The 18,672-nt window shown below is 54.6% G+C and overlaps 1 protein-coding gene and 1 long non-coding RNA gene across 5 annotated transcripts in view; one reads left to right on the top strand and one right to left on the bottom strand.

Annotated features, from left to right (window-relative positions):
- RAB37 (RAB37, member RAS oncogene family) overlaps positions 1-18,672 on the top strand; it is a 65,536-nt gene that overhangs the window by 43,160 nt on the left and 3,704 nt on the right. The window contains exons 1-4 of one of the 3 annotated variants that reach the window (XM_020872751.2): positions 14,120-14,212; positions 16,857-16,967; positions 17,991-18,032; positions 18,560-18,626. In XM_020872751.2, the coding sequence (XP_020728410.1) occupies positions 14,120-14,212; positions 16,857-16,967; positions 17,991-18,032; positions 18,560-18,626 (313 nt within the window). Of the gene's footprint in view, positions 1-6,641; positions 6,753-14,066; positions 14,213-16,856; positions 16,968-17,990; positions 18,033-18,559; positions 18,627-18,672 lie in introns of those variants that run through there. The other 2 variants (XM_070480019.1, XM_070480020.1) reach the window with 2 other exon arrangements.
- Positions 5,439-18,623, bottom strand: LOC110124251 (uncharacterized). 2 transcript variants are annotated; one of them, XR_011492477.1, is made up of 4 exons: positions 17,595-18,623; positions 16,850-17,142; positions 14,791-14,897; positions 5,439-13,327 (listed from the first exon to the last, which is right to left on the bottom strand). It is a non-coding gene; the product is annotated as an uncharacterized lncRNA (long non-coding RNA). The 2 variants fall into 2 exon arrangements; XR_002309729.2 differs by lacking the exon at positions 5,439-13,327 and adding an exon at positions 13,918-14,439 and having other exon boundaries at positions 17,595-18,622.

Raw genomic sequence — 18,672 nt, 5'->3', positions numbered from 1 at the left:
CCATCAGCAACTTCTGGAGCTTGCTCAAACTCATGTCCATCGTGTCAGTGATACCATCCAACCATCTCATCCTCTGTCCTCATCCAACCTCCTCCTCCTGCCCTCAGTCATTCCCAGCATCAGGGTTTTTTCCAATGAGTTAGTTCTTCACATCAGGTGGCCAAAATACTGGAGCTTCAGCATCAGTCCTTCCAATGAATATTGAGGACTGATTTCCTTTAGGCTGGACTGGTTGGATCTCCTTGCTGTTCAAGGGACTCTCAAGAATCTTCTCCAACACCACAGTTCAAAAACATCAATTCTTCGGCACTCAGCTTTCTTTATAGTCCAACTCCCACATCCATATATGACTACTGGAAAAACCATAGCTTTGACTAGACAGACCTTTGTTGGCAAAGTAATGCCTCTGCTTTTTAATATGCTGTATGGGTTTGTCATAGCTTTTCTTTCAAGGAGCAAACATATTTCAATTTCATGGCTGCAATCACCATCTGCAGTGTAACTTTGATAGATATTGTCAATTGCTCTCCAAAAGGCCCTAGTGTAGACTCCCACCAATGGTGTATGCATGTGTGCCTGCTTCCCCAAGTCTCAGCCAATGTTGACCATAATCAAAGTTTTAGAAAACCATTCTATATTATTTTTTTATCAGTCAGGGTTCCCCAGAAAAACAGGACTAGTAGGAGATCTATGTATAAAGAGAGGTTTCGTCTAAGGAATTGACTTATGCAACAGTGGGAACCAGCACGTCCAGCATCTGTGGGGCAGGCCAGCAGATTGGAAATTCTTGGGCAGGAGCCAGTGCTACAATCTTGAGACAGAACTTCTCTCTCAGGGGAAGATCAACGTTGCTCTTAAGATCTTTCAATTAACTGGATAAGGCAGCTGTGGATTATCGAAGGCTTACCAGTCACCAGTCCCAAGAGCAGAACTACTTGCTTCTACAAACGCTACAACGAGTGGCTTTGTACACCTGTCTTGTGTACCTTTGCAAGCAGAAGTTGGTCGTAGATGTTAGCCACATCCAAATTATGCCTTCATAGCAATATCTAGATTAGTGTTTAATTGAATAACAGGAACTATAGCCTAGCCATGTTGACACCTAAAACAAACATACCTACCCAAGAGAAATGAAAACATACCTTCACACAGAAATGTGTATATAGATGTTCATAGCAGCATTATTTATTAGTAGCCAAAAAAGTGGGACCATCCCAAATACCTACCAACTGACAAATGGAAAAACAAATTGTGGTATAGTCATATAATGGAATATTATTCTATAATAGAAAGGAATTAATTACTGCTACATGCTATAACCTACTGCTACATGCTATCACATTGATGAACCTCAAAAACAGTACGCTCAGTAAAAGAATCAGTCACAAAAGATCACATATGGCGTGTGTCTGTTTATATGAAATGCTCATCAAGTCTCTCTACCCATAACCTTTGCTCATGTTTCTATTGAGAACTTTCGAGAGCTCTTGGTATTACTAGGTGTTTAACCCTTAACCTCGCATGGGCTGTGCTGTGCTGTGTTGGTCGCTTCAGTTGTGTCCGACTCCTTGCGACCCCCACGACCTCAGCCCACCAGGATCCTCTGTCCATCTTGCCAATATTTTCCCTCTGTCATTTCTCATTTGATTTTGTTGCTGTATCTTCTAATGACCAGAGTATTTTTTTTTCCTATACAATCAGATCTATCGATCTTTTTCTTTATGGCATCTGAATTTCCTGTCTTGTTAAAAAAATAAAAGGTAGCTAAGAACCACTGAAAGAGCCACGGTAACCACTCCATTCATCTTGGTTTTCTAAATGTGCCCCTGAATCATGAAATCACAGGAAAGCAATGTATTTAGACACCATTAGCCCGGCTCCATTGAGAGGCCTCTACGGAAGTGCGAGTAGATGTCAGGCCCAGCTTTTAGCAAAGATCGATACAAAAGCTGGAGGAAAAGCTTTGCGTCTTCTGCAAAATTACAAATGCCCATCTTGTCATTCAGGACCTCCTGGGTAAGGATCCACACAAGAGATTCCTCTCAGCAGCTCACGCCAAGAGAAAAATACTCACAGATTGAAAGGACTCAGGCATTTTTCCTGGCAATAAAGTACCACACACTCCGTCTGGCTTCCCATTTCGTCTTGACTTCCAGGAAATCCAGAACCAAATGTAATGCTCAGACACAGGAAAAACCCAACCTCACTTTGGGGAATTTATGCCAGGCATAATCAGGCGGCATCATTAACTGTCCTTGGTATAGTGGTGTGCATGCATGCATGCTTAGTCGTGTCCATCCCTTTGCAATCCCATGGACTGAAGCCCACCAGGCTTCTCCATCCATGGGGTTCTCCAGGCAAGAATACTGGAATGGGTTGCCATGCTCTCCTCCAGGGGATCTTCCCGATCCAGGGATCGAATCCACATCTCCTGCACTGGCCGGCGGGTTCTTCACCACTGAGCCATCTATGATGGGTTTTGCTGTAAACCACCTCAGATCCCTTTTGGATGTGGATGAGGCACGAATAGGTACATAAACAAAATGACAAGAAGAAAGAACAAAGACATTTGTCTAACGGTGGTGAAGCTGACACAGAGGTTTCTATCACAACCACAGTTAATTAACCTTTCATAGATGCTCCCAAAAAGGGGAGGTGCCCTGGAAAATCTAGATCTGAGGTTGACATCTGGCTTATCTGAGCAGTGAAATTTGGAGCCCACCTAGAGAAACTTCAGGAAAATACTGGCAGCTTTAAGTGGAGATACTCCTTTGTGCATTAAGGTAATAGATTAGCCAGACCCCTCCCTAACATTTGAGGGACCAGAGCTAGCATACAAATGGCAGCCCATATACCATATGTCTCGCTATTTTAACAGTCTAAAGCAAGCTAAGAAAAGAGTCTATCAAATCAGGGTTTCCCTGATGGTCCAGTGGTTAAGAATCCACCTTATAATGTAGGGGACTCGTGTTCAATCCCTGGTAGGGGAACTAAAGATCCCACATGTCTCGGAGCTCCTAAATTTGTGGGCTGCAATTACTGAGCCTGCAAGCCACAGCGAGAGAGTCGTTGTACCACAAGGAAAGTGCCGCAACCAGGACCCAGTGTAGCCAAATAAGTAAACAAATATTTTCTTTAAATCTATCAAATCAAATGCATCTGGACTTCCCTCGTGGCCCAGTGGTTAAGACTCCATGCTTCCACTGCAGGGGGGCACAGTTTAGATCCCTGACCTGGTAACTAAGGGGCTTCCCAGATGGCACTAGTATCCACCTGCCAGTGCGGGAGACGCAGGAGATGTGGGCTCAGTCCCCGGGTCGGGAAGATCCCCTGGAGGAGGGCATGGGAAACCACTCCAGTATTCTTGCCTGGGGAATCCCATGGACAGAGTTGCCTGGTAGATTACGGTCCATAGGGTCACAAAGAGTTGGACATAACTGAAGCGACTTAGCACACGTGCATGCTGGTAACTAAGATCCAGCAGGCCACACAGTATGGCCAAAAAAAAAAAAAAAAAGTGCATCTAACCTTCCTACCTTGACAAAAATACCTGCCTACCAACCCAGAAGCCAGATTTGAATGTATCGTTCTCAGAAGTTCTATACCGAGACGTAGCAGCCTAATGACAGACGTCTTCTAGTCTTCAGCCCACCGTCCAAAGACGATCCCCTGCCCTCCCCACTCCCGCACATTCCACACCCCAAGGTCCTCAGGAGAGAGTGTGTGTGAACACCCAGGCTTCACACCCAAGCTCTGTCCACATCCCAGCAAACAGCCACCCCTTGGCCACTACTCAGGCAACACTAGCAGTAAGCTTGGAGCAAACTATAGTCTCTGGGGGGACACAAGTCTTTGGCTCCATGGACCACTTATTTCATGGGGTGGGGCACAGGCAGACAAAGACCAGGCATGAAGGTGGTCCTGGATTTCAGGGGCAATCATCCAATTTCTAAATTGATCAGCTCTGAGCTCACCATAGTAGCCCAGAAAAAAAGTTTGCCACCATCATCAATTGACTCCTGACATGATCATCTTCATGAAGTTGCTGTTTTTAAAAAGACCACCCCAAGAGCATCATCCCGCCTTTGCCTCCGGGCAGAATTCCGCTGGATCTGAAATGCTGAACCACATCACCCTGGACTGTGTCCTCACCGAATCAGAAAGAAGAAAGAAGCTCCCAAGAAGAGGGAACTGTTTTCACATGAAAGGAGAAGGTGATGATAACTCTTCACCCTGGAGAGAACAAGGATAAGGGCAGAAAGAATAAGAATCTGTCCTATCCTTTAGTAAAAGAGGTGGATGCAAATGGACAGACTGACCCCTCACATTCTGGAATATTCTCTCAGGAAGGACTTCTTCCAGTTTGAGGAAGTTAGATTTGAGATGTAAATTACTAAAGCCACTGCCCACAACAAACAAATGGAGCCTTTTCACCAGGGAGGAAATAAAGGAAAAGAAAGAGAAGTCGCTCAGTGGTGTCTGACTCTTTGTGACCCCGTGGACTGTAGCCTAGCAGGCTCCTCTGTCCCTGGGATTTTCCAGGTGAGAGTACTGGAGTGGGTTGCCATTTCCTTCTCCAGGAGGAAATAAAAACTGAATAGAATTCGGTTCGGGAAGGGGGACTGAGGGACCATAGAAGGCCACATCACGAATGACCCCTGCTAGTGATTCAGTGCCATGGTCAGAGCAAACAGTGCTGGCGCCATGCTCTGACCCAAGGAGGCCCTGTCATCTTTATAGTGTTTCATGTTTGTTTCTTTGTATCTTTATGGCTTTGTAAGTTGAGCTAAAGCCGGCATCTCCCAAGTCTTTCCAGTGACCCTGAATGCTTGCCTTTGGACAGTAGCCACTGTCCACTTTGAAACTAAGGTATTTACCAACCATTCATTCACTGAGGATCCACTGGCCATCAGCCTCTGAGTGCATGCTTCTTTCTTCCCTATCGCTTATGATTTTCTTTCAGATATCACACCTGAACTTCCAGGTAATTCTCTCCACTACTTCCTCCAAGTACAGAAGTAGCCAGACCCTTCTTTCCCAGACTCCGCGTCCCTTTGAAATGTTATCCTCCCCAAGGCCAAGTGCAAATTCTTCCCAACGTATATATTCAGATGTCCTCATTTTTTTCATTCTACAGACTTTCCCATAGGGAGACCCCTAACACAGGTGTTCCAAGAAGCAGATGCCAAAAGGGTTAGTAAATGTTGAGGGATTTTGGACTTCCCAACTAGTCTAGCAGTTAAGACTCTGAGCCTCCAATGAGGGTTTGATCCCTGGATGGGGAACTAAGATCCACTATGCCTCATAGTGTGGTCCAAAAAAAAGTGCCAGGATATTACTGGGAGAAACACCTATGAGAGCAATGGGGTGGAAGAGGCAGGGAGAGCAGTCAGACTGCGATGAAGGTGTTGACTTTAAAAAGATGCATGACATGAGAGTTGTGAGTTAAGTTTTATTTGGGGCAAAATGACTGCAACCTGGCAGACAGCACCCCAGGTAGCTCTGAGAGACTGCTCCAAGGAAGCAGTGGGGGAAGGTCAATATGTGTGATTTTGGTCAAGGGGGAGTTCGTGCAATTGAGCGCCTATTTTACAAAAGGTATTTTTCTGCTAGTTACGAGGAGCCGATGTCACCATGAAGGGATTTAGTGCTTTTCTAGATATGAAGAGATGCAAGGATTGAGGTCATGAAATCAAATCCTGAAAATATCTATCTAAAGACCTGTTCCACCAGTTTTTCTGGAGCACATAGTGCCTCATTCTTCACCCTGAACTCCCTTCTAGGCATCTCGAAGGTCAACAGCTGCAGCAATATTGGATTCAGTCTCCGCAGAAGCAGATGTCAGATGCCCTTGCATGCATGCGTGCTAAGTCAGTCCAGTGGTGTCCAACTCTATGCAGCTCTATGGATTGTAGCCTATGTCCATGGGATTCTCCAGGCAAGAATACTGGAGTGGGTTGCCACACCCTCCATCAAGGGATCTTCCTGACCCAGGTATCGAACCCAAGATTCTGTCTCCTGCATTGGCAGGTGAATTCTTTATCACTGGTGGTAAAGAATCCGCCTGCAACATGGGAAACCTGGGTTCAATCTCTGGGTCAGGAAGATCCCCTGGAGGAGGGCATGGCAACCCACTCCAGTATTCTTGCCTGAAGAATTCTATGGACAGAGGAGTCTGGCAGGCTACAGTCCATGGGGTTGCAAAGAGTCAGACACGACTGAGCGACTGAGCCCAGCACAGCGCCACCTGGGAACCTGGCAGATGTCCTTGGCAAGCGCCAGCTCGTGGTTGACCCAGGTCTGTCCCCAGGTAAAGGAGGAAGGGCAGGAAGGTTCAAGGACAGACCATAGAGCGCAGCAGCGGGACCTCAGTCAGCGATGCCCGGGGGCTGGAAGTCTGAGAGGCACATTCTCAAGGTCACCGGAGATACTGATTAACTTGGGTTGAAACAAGGTTTCCTTTTGCTTTCCTGCCGTGTTCAGTGGTTTCACCAGGAAATCCAGAGTTTGGGTGTGTGTGTGTGTGTGCGCGTGCACATGTGTATGTGTGTTTAGAAGGAGCCCACTCCCACAGCCCAGTCCCACTCTCAGCCGCCCGGTCCACACTCGCAGGCGCTCAGCCCCCTGTTGCTCCTTTTCAGACCATCCTGGTGGGGGACAGCGGCGTGGGGAAGACATCCCTGCTGGTTCAGTTCGACCAGGGCAAGTTCGTTCCGGGCTCCTTCTCAGCCACCGTGGGAATCGGATTCACAGTAAGCACTCCTGGGCTCGGGGGCCCTGCTGGACCTCTGACAGGGTCCTGGCAGGAAACAGGTGGACATTCGCAATGGGTCATTCAGGGGGTTTACTAAAACGGCTACTGGCCGAGGTGCAGGCAGGGTGTGGGGAAACCAGGAGGGATGTGGCAGGGCCCTTGGGCAGTTTAATGGCATCCAACCCACCCCAGGTCTGAAGAAAGAGAAGAGGGAATGGTCAGCAGAACCAGGGACAGAGGGCTGTGTGCAGAGGGCTGGCCTGACCCCAGCAGTGGAACACAGCCACCGTCGGAGCCCACCCAGGAGGCAGCCAGGGCAGTAAACTGTCCCCTGCCCCACGCTGCTCCCCTCCGGCTCCCCGTCCATCTCCTTCTGGGACTCCCCATGACCAAAGACAGCTAGAAGGCAAGGGAGCATCCTGACATAGATACAGGGCAAGAGAAAGCCCAGAGAGGCAAAGAGGTAGCTTAAAAGTTGCACATAAGTCCATGGGACTTCCCTGGTGGTCCATGTTTAAGACTTCGCCTTCCCATGCAGGGGGTGCAGGTTCGATCCCTGGTCTGGGAGCTAGGGTCCCGCATCCCTTGCGCCAAGAAACCAGAACAAAACAACAGAAGCAATACTGTACCGAATTCTTTATGTTGCTGTTCAGTCACCCAGTCGTGTCCAACTCTTCGCGACCTTATGGACTGTAGCCCACCAGGCTCCTCTGTCCATGGGATTCTCCAGGCAGGAATACTGGAGTGGGTTGCCATTTTCTCCTCCAGGGGACCTTCCTGACCCAGGGATCAAACCTGTCTCTCTTAATCTTCTGCATTTGGAGGCGGGTGGGTTCTTTACCACTAGTGCCACCTGAGAAGCTCTTTATAAGACTTTAACTTATTTATAAAACTTTAAAAAATGGTCCATATCAAAAAAAATGCTATACACATGTCCAAACTTGGCATTGTCTTATGGGTCCTAGGGCGCTGGCATGTCAAGGATTAAAGTTCAGGTTTTTGCACTCTCTCTCTCCCTGGACACACCATGGGGGATAAGCTCAGATTAAGGAAGCATCCTCAGGTTTTATCTATTCTTAGCCCCTCTGCAGGCCACAAAGCGCTTCTTCTAGCCCACATCCTTATTTCTCTCCACTTTCACTATGCCTGCCAGTGGCTGGCAGCGACTTTGAATCCTGGGGAAGCCTTTGGAAAGCTTTTTGGCCCTCTCTTGGATGGTGGCAGGCACAAAAGGGCCTTCTTTAGGGGTCCCCAGAATCCTAGTATCCGGAGATGCAGAAGGACCAATGTCATTTCTTGGGCAGCATGGGTGTTTGAAAGGCCAGCCTCTTGGACCAAACAGAGCACTGGGTCTGGGAGGTGCTGGGACACAGCAGAACCATGCTGGTGGGAAGAGAGAGGGGAACGCCCCCAGAATCTGGACTTGACCACTGGGTCCCCGTGCAGAAGGCAAGGGACCATGATGGAGCAGAAATGAGAGACTGGCCAGGGTATGCGCCTGGGCCTGAAGCTCAGCCTGAAAAAGCAACACCCAAGGCTCCCAGTGCTGCGAGGGGCGAGGCTGAGTCCAGCAGGGGCGGGTCCAGGCTTCGGACCAGGGTGCCAGGAAGCCGACCAGGAAAGGGGTGCCAGGCGTCCTCCACCGCGGGCCCGCATCACCTGCCCCTCAGTGAGCAGGGCACGTGTGTGCCCACAGCCACCCTCCTCACTCACTCCATCCCCGTCCTCCCGCGTGTCAGAGGGCAAGAGGCAGAGATGCGCTGGAGGCTGGGGAGAAAACTGATTCCCGCTCCTCAGAGGCACAGGGGCGGGACCTCCAACGTTTGCCACCGGCCCGGTGAGAAAAGCCAGGCGACTTGCCCGTGCGAGAAGGAGGAAAGGGAGCGGCCAACAGCACACGGGCCAGACCCTTCCTCCCTCCTGGGCCTTGGCCGTCGCTCGGCCCGGTTCGCACCTCAGGACAAACCCACGGGCAGCTTCTGCTGCGTGAGGGCCTGCGGGCCCGATTCAGGCCTGAGTCTGGGGTCTCCCGGGTCACGGGCATGGCCTCGGAGCAAACTGGGCACACACCCTACCCCTCAGCCCACACTGGCCGCAGTGATGACAGCCTGTGACAGGAGGACACGTGGCCGACCCTGGGCCGGACGCCACTGCCCAGCTCCACACAAAGAGGCCTGCAGTGGTCACTGAGAAAACGTCCGTCTCCTCCACAAGGCCCTCCCCACTCCTCTGGCTAGCACCAGGGACCTTCCACTCGTTTCCTTCCCAGAGACGGGTCTCCTTCCAACCCTCTGCTCAGACCAGCTGGATCTTTGCCCAGCAGCTGAAGTCTCCCACATCCTCTAACACAGAGGCTGGAGGACATGGGGGTCTCCTCCCAATATCAGTGGTCTGGGGGGCCCCAGAGAGCCGGGCTGCCAGACACTCGCCTGTCCACCTGTTGTTTGCACATTAACTTGAAACACTGCTGACAGCTTGTTGTTGTTAAGTCATTAAGTCGTGTCTGACTCTTTGTGATCCCATGGACTGCAGCATGCCAGGCTACCCTGTTCTTCACCATCTCCCTGAGTTTGCTCAAACTCATGTCCATTGAGTCAGTGATACCATCTGACTGTCTCATCCTCTGTCGCCCCTTTCTCCTCTTGCCCTCAATCTTTCCCGGCATCAAGGTCTTTTCCAATGAGCTGGCCACGTGCAAATGTCCTGTGGTCAGCCCTGGCTGTGGTCAGAATTTCTGGTAGCTGGTGGGGGTGGGTGGGTGTCCTGCTGACCCAGCTCATTAGGCTGAGTGGAGCCTGGGCAGCAGGAGAGAGGAGGAGTCCTTGACCTTCACTTTAAAGGAGACAGAGATGGGGAATTCCCTGGTGGTCCAGTGGTTAGGATTCTGCATTTCCACTGCGGGAGACATGGGTTCAATTCCCGGTTGGGGAAATAAGATCCCACTTGCCGCACGGCCAAAAAAAAGTTAGTAATAATAACAATAAATACAGGAGACAGAGGTGAGTGGGAAGACCACTGGGATCTGCCCCCAGGCCCCCTCCAGAACCTCTGAGCTCATTGCTTCCGGGAGTGGGACCTGCCCAGGTCTGGGTGGATGGCTCTCAAAGCAAAGCCTTCTCCAACTCCTCTGTCATCAGCTCCACCAAACTGGCGGCAGAATCCTGCGGATGAGTTTACTGGGGTGCTGACACCCACAGGGTTCACACGGCAGTCTCCCCAGCCAGCCCCCTCCCAACCTGGTCAGGTCTCCTGGCTATGTGATGTCTCGATGTCCCCTAACTCTCCAGTCTTGCCTGAACACAACTGTAACATTCAGCTTCCTAAAGCCTCGCCTGTTCCCCACCACCTAGCACCATCAGTGGCTCATCTACCTCCTTCCAATAAAGCTGGAATCCGTCCTCTGCCAGCCAAGGTCTGGCGCAGTTCAGTCCGGTGGCTTTCAAACACACGGGTAATGCACCTAAAAACCTCCAGTTTATCTGCAGTCGTGGATCCCAAGCTCACCCACACACATGTGGGGACCTGTGGTCAGGCACCTCGGACTCTGATGGAGGTGTTCCCCCAGCTCTGGGGGTTTCTTGCCGCCCACTCTGCTGAGTCCTTCATCTCCTCACTGCACACAAAGGCCCTCCTCTGAACACCATGAGGTGTCACGCAGCATCATCACTTCCATACTGGAGATCATGTGGGGTTGTGGGCTGACTTGTGTACAGGAGGAGGGCAGGGAGATCGCTTAGGGGTGAAGTGTGGGGTGTGTGCCTTCTGGACTTGGGGGTGATGAGAGGGGCTGGGGTCATTGAGAGACACTGTATTCAGAGGGTGATCTCTTCCTCTAGGGAAGGTGTGATGTGGGGGTGAGTGAGGAGGGTGTTTGTGCAGTGATGTGGGGTGCATGTTGGGGAGTGGTGTTGAGTCATGTCTGTGACCGTGAAGTGGTGAGACGTGTTCGGGGAATGTAAGATGTGTGTGTTTGCGGAAGGGGTAAGGCATTGTGTGTTTACGGCATGATATGAAGTGCGCCTGTGCTCACTGATAAAAGTGCATGTAGAATGACTTGAGGTACTTACATGACTTGAATTGAGGTGTGCATGACATGAGCGGCGTGTGTTTCTGTGGCCTGGGTGGTGTGTGTGATTTGAGGGGTGTGCGTGAGGTGTGTGCATGATGTAAGGTGTGTATTTGGGGTGTGAGCCGTTGTGCGTCTGTGGTGTGAGTTGTCTGGTGTCTGTGGCGGGGTGACAGGTATGTGCATGTCTGAGTGTGAAGTGTCTGTGATGGGGTGTGACGAGTCTCTGGGTGTGTGTCATGTGAGGGGTGTGTGTGTGTCCGTGGTAAGGTGCTAGGAGTGGGTGGGGTGACGTGTGCCTGGTGTGAGTACTCGGGGGGATGCAGACTGCTCCAGCAACGCTAGAGAGGCTGTCAGGAAGGCTGGACTCCCCAGAGGCTGTGTCCTCCATCCACTCTCTCCACCACCCCTCCAGTCTAAAGACACTCCCCATCTCTGAATGGGCTATGCGTCCTCCCTTTGGGGCAACACCTCCCTGCCCAGCACCCCCTAGTTCTGAACCCCCTAGTCCCTGATGCCGCCCTCACTTCCGCCTCCCTGGAGGCTGCCCTTGAATACCCCACCTGACGCTGCAGTGTCCCAGAGGACAGCGTGTGACATCCTCTGCACGCCACACTGCCCACAGGCCCCAGACATGGCAGGCCACAGATACCACCCAGAGGAGTCCAGCCGGGCCTCTCGGCCACATCTGTGGGCTTCATGCCCCACTGCCGCCAGCCCACCCAGAGTGGAGATGCAGCGTCACAGCGCTTGTATTTCTCCACCGTGTCCAGAGCAAACCAGTCAATCCTAGATGAAATCATCCCTGAATATTCATTGGAAGGACTGATGCTGAAGCTGAAGCTCCAATACTGTGGCCACCTGATACGATGAACTGAGTCATTGGAAAAGACCTTGATGCTGGGAAAGATTGAAGGCCGGAGGAGAAGGGGCCGACAGAGGATGAGGTAACTGGATGGCATCACTGACTCAATGGACAGTTTGAGCAAACTCCAGGAGATAGTGAAGGATAAGGAAGCCTGGTGTGCGACAGTCCACAGGGTTGCAAAGAATCAGACATGACTTAGCAACCAAACAACAACAACCTCTCCTCTAAGACCTCTTCTTAAATAATTATACCCGCAATGACCCTACTTCCAAATAAGGTCACATTCTGAGTTACTAGAGCTTAGGACTTGAGCTTCTCTCTGGGGAGGGGGGAACCACAATGCAACCCACATCAGCCTGGCTGGCAGAGGAAAGCCAGAGAGGACCAGACCACATCCCCCCTCTCCTTCCTCCTCAGTCATCACCCTCTCGGGCTGAAACCCTCTCGCCTGCAGGGTTCCTGTGTGAGCCCTCAGGACACTGAATGGACTGGGGCGTTATTTGCGACCAGCGCCTATGACACCCAAATAGCAGGCAAGAGGGCACATCAGCGGGGTCCATGTGGTAGGAGGTCGTGGCACACCCACTTCCGGAAAATGGCCCCTGGGACTTCCCTGGTGGTGCCGTGGTTAAGACCCCACGGTTCTAAAGCAAGGGGCATGGGTTAGATCCCTGGCCAGGGAACTAAGATCCCACAGGCCGCACTTTGAGGCCAAAAACAAAAATAACAATGCCCCATGGAAAATAGCTCCAGGTGACGCCTAAAGTTACAGGGCAGGAAGCAGGTGTACACGCAGTCCCCATGAGGCTTATTCTGGCCACCCGTAAGCCAGGCCTGCCCCTTGCCCCTCACCCCCATACCTCGGTAAAGAGGTTCAGGGCCCCTGCCTCTCTACGTGCCCCTCACCCAGGCCCTCTGTACAGTGCTCACCCTGTCCCATGGGAACCTGACTGCACTTATGTAGGATTTGGGATCAGGTCATTGAATGGTGTGTGGCATCACCGCCTCAATGGACACGAGTTTGAGCCAGCTCCGGGAGTTGGTGATGGACAGGGAGGCCTGGCGCGCTGCAGTCCATGGGGTCACAGAGAGTCGGACGCGACTGAACTGAACTGAACTGAACTGAATGGTTAGCCCAGGCCAGGGCCCCTGAACTTTGCTCTGGGCAACCCCTGGACACACTCTTAGTCTCTGTCAACAGGAGCAGCGGGGTTCCTGGGAGGTCCTGGAGACTCAGTTCAAACTGATTCACAGCTCTATGAAATCATTTGGTGCCAGACTTTAAGACCTACTAGGTGCCAGAGGGGAGAAGGCAGTGGCACCCCACTCCAGTAATCTCACCTGGAAAATCCCATGGGCAGAGGAGCCTGGTGGGCTGAAGTCCATGGGGTCCTGAAGAGTCGGACAGGACTGAGCAACTTCACTTTCACTTTTCACTCTCATGCATTGGAGAAGGAAATGGCAGCCCACTCCAGTGTTCTTGCCTGGAGAATCCCAGGGATGGGGGAGCCTGGTGGGCTGCCGTCGATGGGGTCCCACAGAGTCAGACATGACTGAAGCGACTTAGCAGCAGTAGCAGCAGCAGGTGCCAGAAGGGAGGGCCACACGTGGATAAGGCTAGTCCTGCCTTGAAGAGCACCTGGATTGGGAAGTGTGCCGGGAAGGCTGCCTGGGAAGGCTCTCCCGGCAGGGGACATTTTGGGCACAGCCCAAGAGGTGGGGGGGGGGGGGGGGGGGCGGCCGGGGAACAGGGGAAGTGTCAAAGTCCAGGCACCGGCCGGGGGCCCAAGCAAGTGTGCTGCAGAGTGAATGCCCATCGGTCGGTACACACAGTTACATTCGGATGGCGTCGAGCTAGGGCGACTAGCAAAAGCGAAACTGTCTGTGATCTGAGCTCAGAACGCAGGCGTGCCCTCGAACCCGGCACAGCGCGGCCCAGGGGCGTTTCCAGGCTCCCCGGACCCCGCCCCCAACCCACCCCCCGCCAGGCACCTGTGGACCGCGGGCCGGATGGAGCTCGGGCGTCGCCTGCTGGCCGCGCTGGGCAGCCACAACCCGGGCGCCGGCCCGCGGTCCCAGTGATGCCAGACCTTCCCCAGAAGGCGGGGTCCCCAGGGACAGCTCTCCGTGGGACCCTAACCCTGGCAGCTGGCGACCTTGGGGAGCGGTTCTAGGCTGGATTTGGCCTACACCCTCCGATTGTTGCGGCTCTAGTGGCCTTCCTGCCCCCTCGAGAGCTGACTCTGCGGTCCTGCGCGCCCCCGCGGGACAGCCAGCTCCCCGCCAGCGTTGTTCAGGTGGCAGAACGGAGGGAGGAGCCTGTCGGGGTCCCGGCGGTGGAGGGGAGAAGAAGCGGGCGGAGCTTCAGGCGGGGCGGTTCCTGCCGGTCCCTCGGCCGCCGCGGGCCCCAGCTCACCTCTGGTCCAGGGACATGACGGGCACGCCTGGCACCGCAGCCACCCGGGATGGCGAGGCCCTCGAGCGCTCCCCACCCTGCGGGCCGAGCCACGATCTCACGGGCAAGGTGGGTGGGCCCCGCGCCCAGCGCTGGGGACTCCGGTGCCGGCTCTGGGGGCGGCCCCTCCCCGCGCCCTTCGCTCCTAGACCCTCCGGGCCCCAGCTCCTCTCTGGCTGCGTCTGCCTTGGACTCATCCCATTCCACCCCCTAGCCCCTCCTCACCCCCGGGTCTTCTCAGAGTAAGCGGGGGAGGGTCGAGACAGCCCCCGGGGCCCACGCCAACGTCCAGGGATCTGGGAGAGGGGAGAGGAGCGTAGAAAGTACTGGGTGACTCCCCACCCCCGGAGGACCCCAGCCCCATTTCCCTCTGCCTCACTTCGGCCAGTGCGAGCCCGGGGAATCCCGGGCTTCTCGCTAGCCCCTGAGCCTGCAACTCTCCCAGGGCACAGGCACCCCCAAGCGCTGGGAGAGACTCCGAAGGGACGCCCCCTGACAGCGGGGGAACGTGCGTGTTAATGCCCTCCTCCTAGGGTAGACTAGGACCCCAGCTGCCCCCAGGTGCGACCCCTTCCCCTCCCACCCCTGCAGCCAGCTGCCCACGCCTTCTTCTGGGAGAATGTTGCTAGCCAGAACAGTAGACTCACCTGGGAATTTTTAGACCCTGAGAATGATGGGAGCGGTTAGGCACTGGTACCCCAACCTGGGAGAGTTTAAGTCAGCTCTCTGGGCCTGGTTCCTTCTGTGGGTGGCCCTGGAGGAAAGAGGGGTGTTTGCTGTTGGACACTGAGCTGTCTGCCCTTCCTCTGCACTCTGGGAGCAGACAGGTACTGGGATCTCTGAAAGAGGGAGCCCAGAGCCTCCATCTTCCTCCGCAGGGTCGGGGAGAGGTGATGAGGGGCCGGCCTGTCTCCTGCGGCATGACCTTGAAGGAGACCCGCTTTCTCTGTGCCTTGCTTTCCTCCCTCCACCACCCCCACCCCCTTCTTTCAGGGGAAGCGAGTCCACAAGTCACCCGCCCAGAGCCGTTGAGATAGGCGTCCCCGGTGCGGGCTGCAGGCAGGAAATGGGCCCCCAGTGTGTTCAGGGGAGGGGGAGCCACTGAGAACCAGTCCTGGGCCATGGGGCACTGCCTGACCTTGCTTGACCAGCCAGCTGGGTGTTTGCCTAGGAGGTGGCGAGGCTGGGCAACTGTTTGTGTTTGGTGGACTTGCCTGGCTGGGTGGGTGGCTGGCATCGCTTGCTCAAGGCAGCTGTGGTCTCTAAAGTACACAGGTGCTTGCCTTCCCTCCCTCTCTCCCTCCTGCCCCATCAGGTACTGGTACCCAGGAACCAGGGAGCCATGCAGGCTCCAAAGAGCTCTCTAGCCCTCAGCCCACCGTCTGTCCCTTGGGCCAAGTGGGCTTTTGTGGAGAGTTGGCCCCAGCCCCCTTCATACCTGAGGCCTGCCAAGGAGACTGAGTCCTGGATGGTCTAGGAGGAGCCTGGTGGAAGCTCCTTGGGAAGGGTTAGAAAGGATGAGGCCACAGGCAGGCAGCCCCCACCCCTGGGCCATGCTTCCAGAATCTCAGGTGGTTCATGCCAACATTTTTGACCCTAGCCACTAACAGACTCTAGAAAGGACTCCAAGAAATCATCCATCCTTCCTTCTAACCACTGTGGAAACTGCCACAGAAAGGTTAAGGGATCTTCCCAAAGTCCCCCAGTCACCCACGTACAAGCTGGGATCCCAGCCTTCATGCACCTTTTGCTCAACTGCCCATCTGTCACCAGGTTAGCTAATCCCATACCCCATGGTCACAGCAGGAAAGCCTCTAGGCTCCATGGTCAAGGTCAAGGCCCCCAAAAGATCTCAAACCTTAGTCCCTGCTCCACCCATTAAGCATCTATTCAGCCAGTTGGAAAAAATTCCAGCTTTGGGTCCCAACCCCTGTTCTCTGAGTTTGAGGAGTGACAGGACAGAGGGGTTCCCTCCCCATCCCCACCCCACCCCACCCCCAGCAGAGAGGAGCAGAGACTGGCCAGACAGTACGCCCCCCAACCCCCCCTGCATACCACTTGTCCCGCTTGGGAGGTTACTGCAGAAAGCATTTCAGGCCAAATGTCTCTCCACCTTAGTATAAATTTCAGCCTTCCCTAATTCACGCAAGGCTTTTACAAACAGAAAATGTCATTAGGAACTTCCAAATAAAGGTGACCAAAAATAAAACACTGGAACGCGAGCAATTTTAGAATATGCCTTGGCAACTGACAGAGGCCTACCCGCCTCAGATCCTGATACCCTCCCTTGGGTAGGAATCCCTGGCTGAAATATTAATGCTTCTCTTTCTGGCACCGTGACCCCGCCCATGTGTGCAAGCAGGCATGGAACACACAGCAAAGGATGGGATCCCGGCATGGCGTGGAGCAGGGCAAAGGGGGCCAGAATCTAGACGCACGGAATGTGGTTGTACTCGGGGCCACCAAGCACATTTGGGGACCTCTTGGTTCTGGGGTCTCAACTCGGACATCCCGGAAGCCAGATGAGGACAGGAGGGTCCAAGGGAGCAGCTGGGAGGCCAGCGGGAGCCCAGGAGAGTGGGGGAGAGCAGGAGGCAGCAGGCTTTCCAGAAGCAGACGCCCCCTTGGGGCTCAGCATCCTTCCCCGGCCCTCCCTGGGAGCCCAGAATCTCGCCCCAGTGCCCCATTAACTGCCTCTGCCCCCACCTCCTAGGTGATGCTTCTGGGAGACTCGGGCGTCGGCAAAACCTGTTTCCTCATCCGATTCAGAGACGGGGCCTTCCTGTCCGGGACCTTCATAGCCACCGTCGGCATAGACTTCAGGGTGAGGTGGCTGCAGGCTCCTCCTCCCAGCGGTGAACCAGGGGTCACAGCTTCAGGCATGGGGGGGGATGGGGGGTCTGTTCTCTCCCCCCTGCACGGACCCCTCAGGTCTGCAGTGGCTCACCCTAGAGGTGGCCAGCTTAGAGGCGTCTGGGCTGGTGGGGCTCCCTGCCCCCCTACAGAATGAGAAATGAGAGACTGCATCTTAGAATCCTGCCCCTGAGCAGGGCAGACACACCCCCACACACCCCACGCTGCCGGGACGTGAGGTCAGCGCCCGGTCTTTCTGGAGCTCAGGGCAGCGCAGCAGAGCAGGAGGTTGAGGAGCCGGCCTGGTCCTACAGGGAGAGAGCAGCGGCTGGCATCCTGCCCCCTCACCGGGGCGAACCCATCTTGGGTTGGCATCAACAGATTGGCATCGGGGTTGCCGAGCGCTCTGAGCGCCACACAGCCCCAGGGGCCAGGAGAGCTCAGGCCTAACCCTGGCAGCGGGGCTCTCAGAGGCCGGGTGCCTCCTCCCAGTAGGAGGGGAAGCTTCACCTAGCGGAAGAGCCAGGGGGCGACCAGGGCAAAGACAGCCCTGCAGATCCGCCCGCTGAGGTTTCTGAGATGCTGGTGGGAACCTCACCTCGAAGAGCTTCTTCACAGTGCTGAGCCTGAGCCCTGGGAGAGGCAGACAGAAGCAGGAAAGAGGCAGGAACACCCCCGCCTCCAGGGCCCGGCCCATGTGCCCTGCTGAGCCCTGGAGGGGCGGGGCCGGCACGTTCTGGGGCTCCCTTGCCTTGGTGTGTTGTGAGAAGGACAGACGGCGTCCACAGAGGAGGGCTGCCTGGGGACAGAGTCCCACCGCCCTGACGGGGCGATCTGGCTGGAGACATCTCCGGGGCTCGGCAGACACCCTGGCACCCTGGGGGAGCAGCCAGACAGGATGCCTGCTGTTGTGCAGGACTCAGCAGGACGCAGAAGCCAAGCCGCCTCCCCCACCCTGAGCACCCACCTCTCCCTCTGCCCTTCTCTCTTTCAGAACAAGGTGGTGACCGTGGATGGTGTGAGGGTGAAGCTGCAGGTGAGACCAGCGGCTGGGAGGGCTGGGGTGTCGGGGAGGGGGGCCGTTCAAGGACAGGGGCGCCTGCCCAGGCTCTTCACCCACCCACAGGAGGCCCGCAGCCCTGCCCTCAGCCTGGGGTAATTTCCTGTGGGGCCCAGGAGAGGAAACGGCTTTTGTTTGTTTGATGTCTGCAGAGAAAGCCGTTCCCAGGCCCCTCTCTTCTGTCAAAGGCAGCAGCAGCTCCATGTCTTCAGACAAGCTTAGGCTTGCTGCAAATCCTCCCTGGTGTCACGGGCCTCACATGCTCTAGGAGGCTGGACACCCCTAATCCCTGGGCTTCACCACTCTGGGAAACAGCATCAGACGAGCTGGAGGACTCATTAACTCGTTAACCACCACCATCTGGGACGTCACCAGGCGCTCACAGGCCCCTGAGAAACCAAAGAAAGAAACCTCTCACCTCCCACCCCTGGTACCACAACAAGGGTTTTCTCTGCCCAGCACAGTGCCTGCCCACTTCTGACTGTTTGTCCTTCCCTCCCTAGATCTGGGACACCGCAGGGCAGGAGCGGTTCCGCAGCGTCACCCACGCTTACTACCGAGACGCCCAGGGTAAGGGCCTCCGGCAGTTCACCGCTCCCCCAGCCCACTTGTAACA

Source organism: Odocoileus virginianus, chromosome 17, assembly GCF_023699985.2.
Source record: "Odocoileus virginianus isolate 20LAN1187 ecotype Illinois chromosome 17, Ovbor_1.2, whole genome shotgun sequence".
NCBI lineage: Eukaryota > Metazoa > Chordata > Mammalia > Artiodactyla > Cervidae > Odocoileus > Odocoileus virginianus.
This window is presented reverse-complemented; position numbering and strand designations above follow the sequence as displayed.